The sequence below is a fragment of the Mus caroli genome, unplaced genomic scaffold (assembly GCF_978045245.1).
Source record: "Mus caroli unplaced genomic scaffold, Mus_caroli_1 scaffold_14, whole genome shotgun sequence".
Lineage (NCBI taxonomy): Eukaryota > Metazoa > Chordata > Mammalia > Rodentia > Muridae > Mus > Mus caroli.
In genome coordinates, this window is record NW_028227269.1 from 99840950 (window position 1) to 99855529 (window position 14580).

General features: G+C 36.0%; 1 protein-coding gene and 1 non-coding gene across 3 annotated transcripts in view; one reads left to right on the top strand and one right to left on the bottom strand.

Moving 5' to 3' along the window:
• Tc2n (tandem C2 domains, nuclear) overlaps positions 1–13512 on the bottom strand; it is a 108362-nt gene extending 94850 nt beyond the window's left edge. For both annotated transcript variants that reach the window (XM_085830621.1, XM_085830620.1), the window contains exons 1-3: positions 13388–13512; positions 3765–3877; positions 714–944 (exon numbers count right to left, since the gene is read on the bottom strand). In XM_085830621.1, the coding sequence (XP_085686747.1) occupies positions 714–944; positions 3765–3831 (298 nt within the window). In that variant the 5' untranslated portion in view covers positions 3832–3877; positions 13388–13512. The remainder of the gene's footprint in view (positions 1–713; positions 945–3764; positions 3878–13387) is intronic.
• On the top strand, positions 7359–7462 carry LOC115032927 (U6 spliceosomal RNA). Its single transcript, XR_003838568.1, has one exon. It is a non-coding gene; the product is annotated as a U6 spliceosomal RNA (small nuclear RNA).
• Positions 13513–14580: the final 1068 nt, after the last annotated feature.

Here is a 14580-nt window from a genome sequence, read left to right on the forward strand (position 1 = left end):
AACGGGATTAATGTTGGACAGAAAGGATGGAGTTACATAGATTAATGATTAAAATTAAAAAAAGTATAGTAAAATGTTAATGGGACAATATAAGCTTTAGATATAAAAGTATTCCTTCTTTCAACTCTTTTATATGCTTGGAATTTTTCCTGTTTTAACTATACCAAATTTTAGAAAATAGTGAGTAAACTATTTCTGTGTCATTATTTACTGATTAAATTCTTTACTTTTTTTCTTTCTAGGATAATATAACTATTTTTTAAAGTCAAACTGGAGGAACTGGAGATCTAGCTCAATAGGTAAAAGCACCTGTTGCTCTTCCAGGGGACTCAAGTTCAGTTCCCAGCATCCACACTGGCAGCTCACAACCACTTGTAACTCTGGCTCCAAAATTCCCAGTACCTTCATCTGGCCTCCACAGGCATCCAAATGTATGTGGTATACAAAGACATAAACATATTCACATATATAAATAAAAATAAATCATTTTAAGCCAAACTATATATAAATGTGCTATTTTATATTACCAGTTTCTACAATCGTTTATTTCAAAAATACTATTCATTAAGCTGTTCTACAGAAAATAACTTATAAACCTTAAACTGTAAATATTTGTATAAATTTTGTGTGAAAGATATAAAAAGCAAAAATTAATATTAATAGCACTTAAATGGTTCATGCTGACTTTTAAATCCTAATATTTTATTGTTTACCTTCCAGTTCATCCAGATGTGAAGGAATTCCTTGTGTCCTAGGTTGAATATAAGATAATTTAAACCTGGGCACCACAAATTGTACTTCTTTACCATCACATGGTAATTTGGAAAGCAAATAATCTTCATTACAGCCAACTTGAGGCTTTACTAAAACAGAAGTCAATGGAGGTATACCAATGGTATTTTGGCTATTTGAGGCTGTTGCTTTAAAGTCTCTGTCCACAGAAACTGCATTAAAAAGAAGAAAAAAATCAGAAAGAAGTCACAATTATGCATATAGATTATATATAATAATCTAAACCCAAAATGGCTGGAACTTTTTAAATCAGTTTATTATTTTGTTTTATTTTGAGATAAGGTCTTACTATGTATCTTTATCTCACCTGGAAATTACTTTGTAGACCACACTTGCCTAGAATTCACAGAGATCTGATTGAATCTGCTGTTTGCTTCTGCTTCTTGAATGCTAGGACAAACAGTATGTGCCACCTGGAACTTTTTTTTTATTGGATACTTTCTTTATTTGCATTTTAAATGTTATCCCCATTCCCACCCACCCACCCAGAAACCCCCTATCCCATTCCCCCTCTCCCTGCTTCTAAGATGGTATTCTCCTACCCACCCACCCACTCCCGCCTCCCTGCCTTGGCATTCCCCTATACTGGAGAATCTAGCCTTTACAGGACCAAAAGCTAATAATGCCCGACAAGACCATCCTCTGCTACATATGCAGAAGGAGCCATGGGTCCCTCCATGTGTACTCTTTGGTTGGTGGTTTAGTCACTGGGAGCTCTGGGGAGTTTGGGGGGCGGGGGGTCTGGTTGGTTGGTATTGTTGTTCTTCCTATAGGATTGTAAACCCCTTCAGCTCCTTCAGTCCTTTTTCTAACTCCTCCACTGGGGAACCCTTGTTCAGTCCAATGATTGGCTGTGAGCATCCACCTCTATTTGTCAGGCTCTGGCAGAACCTGTCAGGAGACAGCTGTATCAGGCTCCTGTCAGCAAGCACTTCTTAACATCTACAATGGTATCTAGGTTTGGTGACTGCTGGGCCTTTATAAAATAATTTTAGAAAAACATCCTGATTCAAGCTACCCTTAAGTTCTAACAACATCTTCTGGAATCTACATTAATCTTGTTCAACCAAGATTTGATCAATTAATGTTACAGTCAAAATGCATTATCCTATTTGAATAGGAAAAGAAGTTCTTAAAAGTTACTGCCATAAAAGCTCATTGATGGAAAACAAGTTTATTTCACAGTTAAATAAGTAGTGTCTTCAAGTAAAAAAAAAAAAATCCAGTCATCTTAAAATGCTATAAACAAAGCAATCTTTGTCAATTTTATGGGTAAACCTGAGTCTTAAATACATAATTCTGAGAAGACAAAAATCTTCAAGTCTATAAAACTCTCCACCAAATCACTAAATAAAATGAATACTGACTAAATATTTATCATATTAGCAACTGCCTCTGCCTGAGCTTCTATAGACTATTTTATCTTTCGCTAAACTAGTAGATGCATAGCTGTACAACTTAAGATAAAGTGGACAGGAACAGCTGATCTTTATATATAATAGTATTATCTGCAGAATGAATAGAAGTACAACTATTATACTACAGGAATTTGTGGAATATTTTAATGTAAAAAAAGAAACTTTCTGCTATGGACTGGATAAAGGTTTAAGTGTATCCCCAAATGTTGACATTTAATCCCTACTGTAAGGATATTAACCCACAATACCCACTGTAAGGAATGTAAAATTCTCTATGGAAACTTAAACTAAGTCATGTTTTTAGATGTGGGGCCTTTGGGATTAGTATCCTTTGAGAGGGTAGAAAATCCATGATTGAATGATGGTGGCTTTGTAGGAGACTGAGAGAAACCAAGTTACATGTATTCATTCCCACTTTTCTATCAAATGATACTCTGCACTCACTGCCTCAGGATACTGCCAACAACAACAACAAAAACCATCACCTTTAACCTTCAGAACTGTGAGTCAAAATAAACCTCTTATCCAATAATAAAAGAGGTACTGTATTATTGCCTTCATAAAATGGACTAATAAAACTTCATTTCCAAAGATAAATTAAATTCTACCCTACAAGAAATAAATGCCAGAGAAAAAATAAAGTTCTAATCTTAACCCCAGAGCTATAAGTAACATTACAATATAAAAGGAAATAGCTGGTCTAGGAATTCTTCATAAATGCAAGACTTGATAAAGTTATGAGTTTCTTCTTCAGTGACTTCTTGGGTTTTTTTACATGACCAAATCAACTTAAGGAGGAAAGGGTTTATTTCAGCTTATAGCTTGTAGTCCACCATCAAGGGAACTCAGGGTAGAAACTTGAGGGAGGGGACTAAAACGGAAGCCATGGAGAGTACTGCTTATTGTCTTCCCGAGACTGATTTCTTATAGCACCCAGGACCACCAGGACTACCCACAATGAGGTGCCATCCCCCCTATACATACACATCAATAGTCAATCAACGAAATGCACAAAAGGATTGTCTACAGGCAAATCTAGTGGGAGAAATTTCTCAATTAAAGTTCCCTCTTCCCAAATAAATCAAACTTGTGTCAAGGTAACACAAAATTAGCTAGCACGGTGATCATTTCCTCATAAGGTATTTTTAATGTTTAATAAAGTAGAAGTTATCTTTATTTGCTTCAAAACATTTCTCAGAATTTATTGTTCCCCGTGCACACATTTCTCCTTACCTTGACTATATTTCTTTCACCTGTCTATGTCCAACTCTTAGATTTTCATACTTCCTTCTTCCCACCAGCTTGCTAAGTCCTATTCAGGCTCCCATGGCAAATGCTATCTGCTTTACAGTAATATCCAGGATTGTCTCGTGGTTTGATTTAATCAATCTCTCCACTATACTTCAGGGTCCCTAGGAGTTTCTGAAATAATGATCTAGTATGCTTTCCCTTTTGACCTTCCCTTCAAAGTCAGAAGACATTCCTAATTTATTCATATATTATAAAATGGCAAAGAAGGCACTAAGTGTTTACCAAAATCAAAATAATACTCACACTTCTGCTTTTCTGTTTCGCCATAGAGACATCCTCTACAACAACTCTTTATAAATTCTGCTGCCATACTTTCAATTTCTAATAACTAGAAAACTTCCAATTTTGATATCAACCTATTTGTAAAAGAGAAAGCACAAAATTATCATGGTTAATGCTACTGGCTATATCTAAACAAATCATACTATATCTTTCTAATGCATGAGGGCTCTGAAGAAAAATATTTTAAAGATAACAGTTTTACTCTTCTATATGATTTTATACATTTTATCAGAATTACGATTTATCAGAACAGCCTACTTACAATTATTAATGAACAATTTCAATGTTACAATTTGAAAAAGAAAATTTCCCTTTTCAATATTCTTTTACATCTGATACATCTAGGTTTATGTCCAAGCAAAACCTGAAAGAATATATGGCTGTCATATAAAGTGTGACAGAAAATTTTCACTTCCTCTACATCAATTATTTTGATATCCAAAATCTTTTGTAATTGGGACTCAAAAAATAATCACTATAAATTGTGTAAATTATCTTAATCCTAAGAATTAAAATAACAGAAAAATATATCTTAAATACTGTATCATTCACACTCACACACACACACACACACACACACATACAGGTAAGAAAGAGAGCAAGCGCACAAATAAGACATATTGCAAAGGGATTATGTATTATACTTATCAGGAACATAGTGCATAAGAATTTTTTGTCCAATTTCCTACCCTAATTCCCATGTGCTTGTTCTCAAGGAACTCTATTTACATATATGTAAATTCTAAACATTTTTGTGGGAAATTTAAACATACACACAAGAGAACCTACAGTAACAAAATCACCTGAATTAAACAATTTTCAACTAAGGGTAAATCCTGTTTTATCTTTACCTCTACCTTGCCCTATACTTTTGGCTTACTTTGAAATAAGTTTCAAACATAATTTAATCTAAAGTGCTTAAATAGTAATCACTAAAAGTGTGACAGAAGGCCTTGGGAGTTAACTTTTGAGAGGCTCTCACTAGCTAAAGTATTAAAATATCTGAAATAAATTATAACATTTCTAAAAGGTACTCTTTAAAAATAGTAACATTATCACATATAAAAATTTAACACCAAGACATGAAAAATGTAATATATTCTTTATCTAGTTTCACCTATGGTTTCAATTTTTTAAAGTTGCTTTGTGGGTGGGTGAGCAACCTCAGAGAAGCAGGGGAAGGGAGGATGGGATAGGGGGGTTGCACAGGGGAAACCAGGAAAGGGGGCAACATTTGAAATGTAAATAAAATATCCAATAAAAGAAAGAGTTGCTTTGTTGAACTCAAGATAAAATTAAATTGTTGTACCTTTTACTGTTAGAAATGTTACCACTAGTTCTATGTACTATTGTGTATATATTACTCATATATTTCTCAGTATAACTGTAAGATATAGGACTACTGGATCAAAATGTACATGTGTAATTCTGCTTTTAGTGCTAAAATTTCTCTGGATTGCTATCATTTTATATTTAAAACAGAAGTATATAAATTAACATTTGTTGCCAACAAAATGTTATTGAAATGTTTTTTTGTTGGTGTAAAAGAATAATTTCCCTTTAATATGTTAATTTGCATCACTCTTATTAATAAATTATGTTGGGAAGGTCTGGAGAGATTGCTCAGTGGTTAAAAACAATGGCTGCACCTGAAGCCATGTTGATGTCTTTGGCCTGTGTTGCTGCCAAGGGCTAAGATGGTGTCCATGGCCAGTGCTGCAGCAGAGGGCTATGTTGATGTCCATGGTCTGTACTGCCACATGATGAAGTCTGAGCACATGCTGTTGTCAGAGATCATGTGGAAGTCCACGATCCATGATCCACTGACAGAAAAAAGCAAGGAAGCTACTTTGCCATGGTATTGACAATTGCAGACTCACAGTTGAGACACAGAACTCCTATATGGCAACCCCTACCTCAATCCCACCCCCACTCCCCAAAAAAGCAACAGCCTAAAGAAAGTCATAGAAGATAACCCTGAAAATTTGTAATAAAGATGCTAATGTGTAGTTCTCTATAACTGTTGGCTTCTGGTAGGAATGCAGGTGGGGCAAGATTCAGTCTTCTTTAAGGGGGGCTGGTCACCAGGTGTTTGACCATGTTCCATTGAGAATAAGGACAACACAAATTGAACTACTACTATTTCTTCTTCTTCTTTCTTCTTCTTCTTCTTCTTCTTCTTCTTCTTCTTCTTCTTCTTCTTCTCTTCCTCCTCCTTCTTCCTCTTTTCTTCTTCCTCCTCCTCTTCTTCCTCTTCTTCCTCCTCTTCTTCCTCCTCCTTCCTCCTCCTTCCTTTTCCTCCTTTCTTCTTCTTCTTCTTTCTTCTCCTTCTTCTTTTTCTTCTGATCATATGCCATTGAGAATATAAGCAACACAAATTGAACAACTACTACTTCTCCCTTCTCTATTCTCCCTCTCCCCTCCTCTTCCTCTTCCTCCTCCTTCTTTTTCTTTTTGGAGAGGGTGAGCCTGAGAGGACTGAAAAATGAGTGTGATCTGGATTTGTGTTGTAAAATTCCCAAATAATCAATAAAAATATTACAAAAAGAGAAAGAAAAAAAGAACTGATCTTTCAGAGGACTGGCATTTGATTCCCAATCACATGACAGGTAAGTCTGTAACACTGACACCCTCTTCTGGCCTTTACTATCACTACACTCACATGATACACATACATATAATACAAGCAAAACACCAATGCATATAAAATAAAAATAAATCTTTAGAATATGATATTAGACACCATTTAACACATGAGCCAAAATTATAGCTATTTACAAGTATCCTCTGTGTTCATAAGCTCCCATTTATCTAGGTTTAGAATTTTTTATGTATTTCAGAGATTAACTCGTGTCCATTATATAAGTAGAAAATGTTCTTTTAACCTATCATTTGCTTCTTTATTTGATTACTATGTTCTCTTTTATGAAAAATGGATTTATATAAGCTTGTAATATAGTTCAGTGGCAAAGTACTTACCTAGCATGGGCAAAGTCCAAAATTTGATCCTGAGACAAACACCAAATATGCATATATCTATACATACAAAAATACTACATACATATATGTAAATTAAATAACTGCTGTCTAAATGGTTGAGATCAGAAGTGTTTCAGATTTTGGATCTTACAATATTTACACAAAAATGAGATACATAGGAAGGGAACCAGATCTAAGTGTAATTTTTTTTTCATATACACCTTATATATTCAAAAGTAATTTTGTACAGGAAACAAAGTTCCATGGTGTGAAAATTTCTACTTATAGCATTATATTAACACTGAAGTTTTAGATTCTGAAGCACTTTGGGTATATAAACATATTAACTATATGCTTACATATGTAATTATATCTATGATTGTCATTTTTGTAGCTAGACTAAGTCATAGATATCTAGGTCATAAATAATTTACCCTTTTTTCTTCATGCTATTTTAATTACTATGTTAATTTTTTGTATGCACATCCTGGTGTATGGTATGTAAAATGTGTCCAAACATATCTTTTCCAAGTTGATTATACCAGTACCACAAACACCACATATTTAAAATCCCATGTGCTTACTTCAGCAGCACATATATTAAAACTAGAGTGCTATAGAGATTAGAATGGTCCTTATGTAAAAATGATATGTAAATTTGTGATGCAGTCCATATTTTTATGTCCATCCTTGGAGCTTACATAGACATACACACCCTTGTAAAATAATAAATAAAATACATATTTTAATTTTTTTATTTTCCCCATACTATTAGAATGCTCCCTTTATTAAAATACTAAATTTCCATGTATAATTGGGTGTGTTTCTATAATTTTTTATTCTCTTCCATTAGTCAATGTATTCCTGTATTTGATACCATGTTATTTTAGTTTTAAAAGATTAAAATATAGAGCAGGACTAGCCATACTTACTGCTCTTAATTTTCAGCTTTTTCTTAGCTATTCATACTTGCTTGATCTTACCAATTACCTTTACAATCTGGTCTAGCTATAAGAGAAAAAATCTTAATGACGTTTTCATTGAGAACATTTATAAAAATGAGAACATTTATAAAAACTGACATCTTTAAGGATATGTATTTATAATAGTTTACTTGATTATTTTATATTCATATTTTGAATTGAATGAACCAAATCCAAATGGGCAAAGAATTTGGTATTCCTCCAAGTTAACAAGTGGCCAATAAACATGAAAAATGGATCAACTTCAATGACTATAAGGAAAATACAAATAAAATTACAATGAAATATCACTTTTCAAAGTGTATACTGAAAACACAAAATCTATGAAGAAAAACTGGAAGCATCACATTGTAAAGTGGTACAAATGCTTTGTTAAAAAATATCATGGTCTTCCTCAAAAACTCCACTAAAAGTTACCATATGGCCCAGGAACCCTATTTCTGGTTTAATAATACCTATGAGAATGAAAAACATATTTTCATGCAAAAAGAAAAAAGAAAAACCTGAACACAAATGTTCATAGTGGTCATACTTGAAAGAGTAAATAAATAGAATCAGTCAACCACCCATGAAAAAATAAAATGTGGCATATATTTGCCTATACAGTAGGTATTATTCAACCAAAATAAATGAGGTACCTCTCATGCTCTGTCATGGAGAAACTTTAGAAACAATATGTTAAGTAAAAGAAGACATGGAGATCAGATTACATGATTCTTTTCAAAGGCAAATCCAGAGACACAAGATAAATAAGTGGTTGCAAGAAACTGGAGAAAAGTAGGGAGTTACTTTAACACAAATGGATACAATGTTCCTTTTAGGGAAGCAGTTCTCACCCTGTGGGTCATGACCCCTTTGGTCCCATATCATATCCTGTGTATCAGATATTTACATTGTGATTCATAACAATAGCAAAATTATAGTTATGGAGTAGCCACAAAATAATTCTTTGGCTAGGAGTCACCACAATATGAGAAATTGTATAAAAGGGCCACTGCCTTAGTAAGGTTGAGAACCACTATTTCAGGGGAACCACAAGCAGTCTTGTGGTTTCCTGAATGGTATAATTTAACAGGGTAAATGTCATTAATTTTTTTAATGTATCAAAGATAACCACCTCTCACGCCCTTCACTTCACTCACCCTCATTTGGCTTATTTGATGGTCACAACTTGCCAAAAACAGGCTTGTCTCACTTTTCTATTTTAGTTAGGTATCATGGCAATTTTGCTTGCAGTGTTCTGTTTCTTTGAAGAAGTTAAGAGTAATTTTTTACTTCTTTTTCAATAAATCAGCCTTTGGGATCTTAGAATTAGGGGCAGAAGCTCTCTCTTTAACTTATCTTCAAGGCACTCTGGATGTATTCCAAGTGGCCTCCACACTACAAATACCCAAATTTCACAGCCATCAAGTTCCCCTAGTTAAGCAAATACCCTTCAAGCAAATAGAACTTAAGAGCTCCTTACTCTCAAATTTCCAGCATTCTATTAGTTTTCTGACATGTCAATTCCCATTTCTTAGGATATAGTATCCTTAGTTGTTTTCTATGTAAAATTTGCTCCAAATTGCAACTTATTATATTTACAAAATAAAGTCCATGTTTACTTTTTAGCTTAAAAGTAGCTTTGGTGAAATAAGACAAGATTTAAACCCAACATGGTTTACATTAGAGCGACTTAGGGAGTTTTTGGTTTTGTTGTTTGTTTGTTTGTTTTTGTTTGTTTGTTTTGTTTGTCTTTCACCTAAAGTGATTACAGTACTTGTTCAAAATAAAGCAATATATTATAAAGAGTAAAAGCTTACTTCTAAAAGGAAAAGGAAAAATAAAATAATGTGACAAGTTTAGTTTTACAAGAAACATGGAATAGTGTCAAGGCTCTTTCTACAACTAAAGCAAGCCTATAAAGCAAGGACACATAAACAGTTCAAAGAACTGCATAACTGATAAACGATCAAGTTCAAAATTAGATAAAGAACTTCTAGAAGAAGAAGAAAAAAGAAAAGAAAAGAAACCCCACAGAACTACATATGATTCAACAGTATCAATAATTAAAGAAATACAAATTAAACCTCCCAAATGGATACTATCTTTTATACACTAAATCATCAAAAGGAAAATTCCAGGAAATTACAAATGTACAAATTTCTTACGGTCATAAGAATAGTGAGAACACTTACTTATGATACTATAACTGGTCAAGCACAATATAAAATAACTCAATATTATCTAGCTAAAACAAAGACCCAGAGTTCTACTCTTAGATTCTAAAAGCCAAGAAAATTCATGTACATAGATATAAAGAATCATGGACTGGAAGAGTATCACAAAAATAGCTTTTAAGCCAGGCGTGGTGGTGCACAGGAGGCACTCAGGAGGCAGAAGCAGGTGGATTTCTGAGTTCGAGGCCAGCCTGGTCTACAAAGTGAGTTCCAGGACAGCCAGGGCTATACAGAGAAACCCTGTCTCCAAAAACAAAAAAACAAAAAAAAACAAAAAAAAAAAAAAAAAAAAAACAAAAGAAAAAACAGCTTTTAATGGCGAAAATTAAAAAAAAAAAAAAAATGATGGCAATGTACCTAAACATCCATCAGCAGGATTGTGAGTAAACAGTGGAAAAATCATACAAATAGGATGATACACAACAATAAAAAGCAAATGATCTGTAAAATATGAACATGGAGAACTATAACAAATATAGTGTGAAAATCATAGAGCAGGATGTGATAATGTGATAATTCTTCACTTGGGAGGCCGAGTCAGGAGAATGGCAAGTTTGAGACCAATCTGAGCTACAAAATGACACACCTTATAAAAATTAAGTCACAGAAGTCATACAGTATAATTTATTTTATATTGTACTTCAAAAGAGACAAAACTAAAACAATACAATTTTTAGAAACACATAGCCATGTAATAAACTATAAAGAAAATGAAAAGGAAAAAATAGAATGCAAAGAACAGCTTTAAATATATAATGTCTTATTTCTTAAGCATATGATTATTTGTATTCTTTAAATCTATAGATGTGTTTAATGTCATTTTGCACATATAAAATAATTTCTCAATTACATATTATCAAGAGTATGAAATATGAAGAAAATTAAAAGTATTCACAATCTTATCATCCTGGCATAACTACAGCTATTTAAAGGAAGCAATTATACATAAATGATGGCATTTCCCCCTCTTTTTATTTACTTTCTTACTTTATCAATGTACAAAACTGTCCCAAAACAAACTGCACATTTTTTAAATTTACAGTTAAATAAGCCATATATGAATATTTGAGGGAAAGTACTATCACAATCCAGTAAGTTAATATATCTAACGTTCCCAAAAGTTACCCAATGGTCCCTTTTAATCCATCCTACTTATAGTCTTTCATTGTAACAATTCATTGTAGTTTTTTTATGTCAGTTTACATTTTCTAGAATGTTGTTGGGTAACTGTTTGCATACAGTTTGCGTATATTTCATCTTATTATATACTACCAAAAGAGGTTTTCAAAATGATTACAGCAAACTAAACTGATACCAGCAAAAGTATCAGAGTTTCATATTCAATACTTGGTTATTAGGCTTTCCCTTTGAACCACCCTTTCCACACTTCTAAGTAATATATTCATTAAAGTACTCATCTGAACTGTAGAATAATAACAAAACGTCAAATGGAAATCAGAACAGAAGTTGTAATCCAAGAGCATTTCCTGTAAATGCTTATTAAACCTAAGGCTCTAACTAATATATGCAGCAATTGTGATTTAGTAAAAACACCTGATTTCCACATAAGACATCTAGGAGAATCATTAGGACATACCTGAAGATGTCGAATAACCCAAAAGCAAGTTTAGAGTATCATAGTACTGGACTTCAAGTGAAATACAATCTGATACAGGTCATAATTGTAGTTTAAATACTAATAGCAACTGCTGAACTCAATATACAAGATGCAGTACTAAATATCTAAAATATCATTATTCACAATTTATAAATAGAGCTATTCATTGTGACCAGCTACTTGTTCTCAGTTTTCCAAAATTTGAGAGAAGAAAATGAATTTTAACAAAAAGCTATTCTATGGTCTTTATATTCTTTCCAATTTCACAATAAGCTCCCTTCTAATAGCCACTGTTATCACTGTTCCTAATTTTTCTCAAAATATAGATTCTACACTCACTATTTTCTACTTCTTTATCCTCTCTTTACAACTCAAATTAATTCAAGTTTGGCTTCTGCCCTTACTATTTGACTCAAATTATGTATGCTGAAGGCAAAGACCCTCTCCACCAGTTACTAATAAAGTCAATAGGTACTTTATTTCCTAATCCATTTGACTCAAGTCACTTGAACACTTCATTAAAACTCTCCTCTCCTGATTCCTATTTCCACTGTCTTCTAGAATTTCTCTTTTTTTCTCAAAGCCTCTTCAGTTTCCTTGGTTGTCTATACCCATCACTTAAAATATTCATAATTTCTATGGTCTTTCTCTCTTCTGATTCTGTACCTACTTAAACGGTCTTTTATACCCTTACACAATTTCTGAATCTGGCTTCAGAAAAACCTATTACCGATAAATCTTGCTGCCAGCTAGACAACACTGCCAGATGTCCTAAAGGAATCTTAACTCGTTTTCTCTCAACCTGAGTTAATTTCTTCATCAATAAGTTCTATTCATGAATAATTATAATTCAAATGAACCAAAGTTCAAGACCTAGTTAAATTTTTGTGAAGGATAAAAAAGTACTCTCTCCTAGTTATAAGGGCAAAATGTTCACTAGCAATCTGTACTGAAAAAAATTACAAAGGGGATGATAAAAAACAAATCCCCTCGAATCTCAGACCCAAATACTATTAACTTTCTTCTAGAAATGGTTTTAATCAAGTTGAATATTAAACATGTAGGAAAAAAATGGGGGTTGCTGTAGATTCTGTTACGGTAAAAGGGAAGATACAACTCTACCGGTTGCCTACCAAAAAATATTTTAATTACAAAAGCAAAAACTATATGCTCTTCCTTTAAAATATCCTTCCTTTAAAATATTCTAAACAAATGTTTGGTTTGGCATCTATTCCACAACTTAACTATTCTATCTCCCGATATTGAAGGAAAATCATAGTAGAGAGTGAGGGGGGGGGGGGAAGCACATAAGAGGTAGAAACCATATTGAGAAGTGCAAAAAGAAATGGGAAACTGGCCCTTGCCGGCCTTTCGCAGCTTCTCGGAGTCTCCAAAGCTTCGCAGGTAAAGTCCCGACCGAGGCTGCTGCCTCGCTCGCCTCTCACAGCCCGAAGCTCACCTGGGGCTCGCGAACCCGAGCGGACAGGGGCAGGCTCGGGTCGGCGCCCGGCCGGCCGCAGTCCCGCGTCTCACCCGCCCAGCCTCGCGGAGGGAACCGGCCTCGCCCCACGCCTCCCTCCGGCCTCCGCACCGCAGGCGTCCGGTGGGCTCTCGGGAACAGCCGGCGCACCTAGGCCACCGCGAGCCTGGACCGACGGACGCTAAAGAGTCTCGGAGACTGAAAGCACCGGGCTGCGTAGCTCCTCGGCCAGAAGCCCGCGGGCACAGGCCGCTCTCGCACGCGCCCCACGGCCCCCAGAAGCCCGCCCGGAGGAAGAGACGCACCTGCGTCGCCGCGGTCGGGCGCTCCTCCCGGCGTCTTCACTCAGGGCTCTCGAGGGGCGGGCGCCCTCGCGGCACCCACCGCCAAGGAGGAGTCCCACCGCTCCGGCTGCCTACCTGTAACTGACACCGCAGCGCTCAGCTCCTCCCCGCACCTCACGCGGCCACGCCCCTTTCCCCGCCCCTCACGCCCCTGTCGGCCCAGGCTCCCTCGGGACCAACACAACCTCTCCACGCCCCTCAGCCCGTCAGGTGCCCCTCCTCCACCCCGAGAGGTACCGGTCTCCAGGACAGCCCCGGCCCTCCTTGGGGAAGCCCGGTCAACGCCCTTAAGTTGCTACTCCCCCTCCTCTCAGGCTTCTCTGCCCTACGGAAAAAACACACAGGCGCGCGCGCACACACTCACTCACTCACTCACTCACTCACTCACTCACTCACTCAAACAGGTACCCTTCCCCATCGCCTCAGAATTCCCGCCTCCCAAGATAGCCCCGCCCCTCCTCGCGTCCGCTCCGCCCCTCAGGGTGGGACTTTCAGCACCTAGAACAATAGTGCTCCAGCTTTCTTGGTTTCTAAGCAGGACCTAACTGAAGACCTAAGGCATGCTCACTCCTGAAAGACCAAACCCAACCAGGCAGAACCTGAAGTGTGCTGAGTGAAACAAAAGGAGAAGTAAAGAGGGAAAGCTACTGGCCTGATGAACTCTGAATTTGGCCCCCCTAAAACTCAGTCTTTTTGCTGGAGGTGTCCCTGTACCCTTTTTTCAAAACAGAGAAGTTGGGTTTTTGTGACTTTTAATGCTTTATAAAACGTTTAATTATAAACTGAAAAGATCTTTCAGTGGTTTTCTTAAAGACTACTGGGATTTGATTCCCAGCCCCGCCCCCCCCGGGGGGGGGGGGACCCGCAGCTCACAATTATCTATAACTCCAGTTGCAGGGGATCCAGCACCCTCTTCTGGCCTCTGTGAGCAGACTTACACATGAAGGCAAAACACCATGCATGTAAAATAATAACATAAACTAATTAAATAAAAATTTTCAGATTCAGTTCAAGTCTCTTCACTATGGTTGTTTTGTGTCTTCTACTGCCTGTGTCAACTACAAGGCCATGTATCCCCCAACCCTTTTTTTTTTTTTATTTACATCCCAAACGCTGCTCCCCTTCCCAATCCCTCCCTCATAGAGTCCCTATCC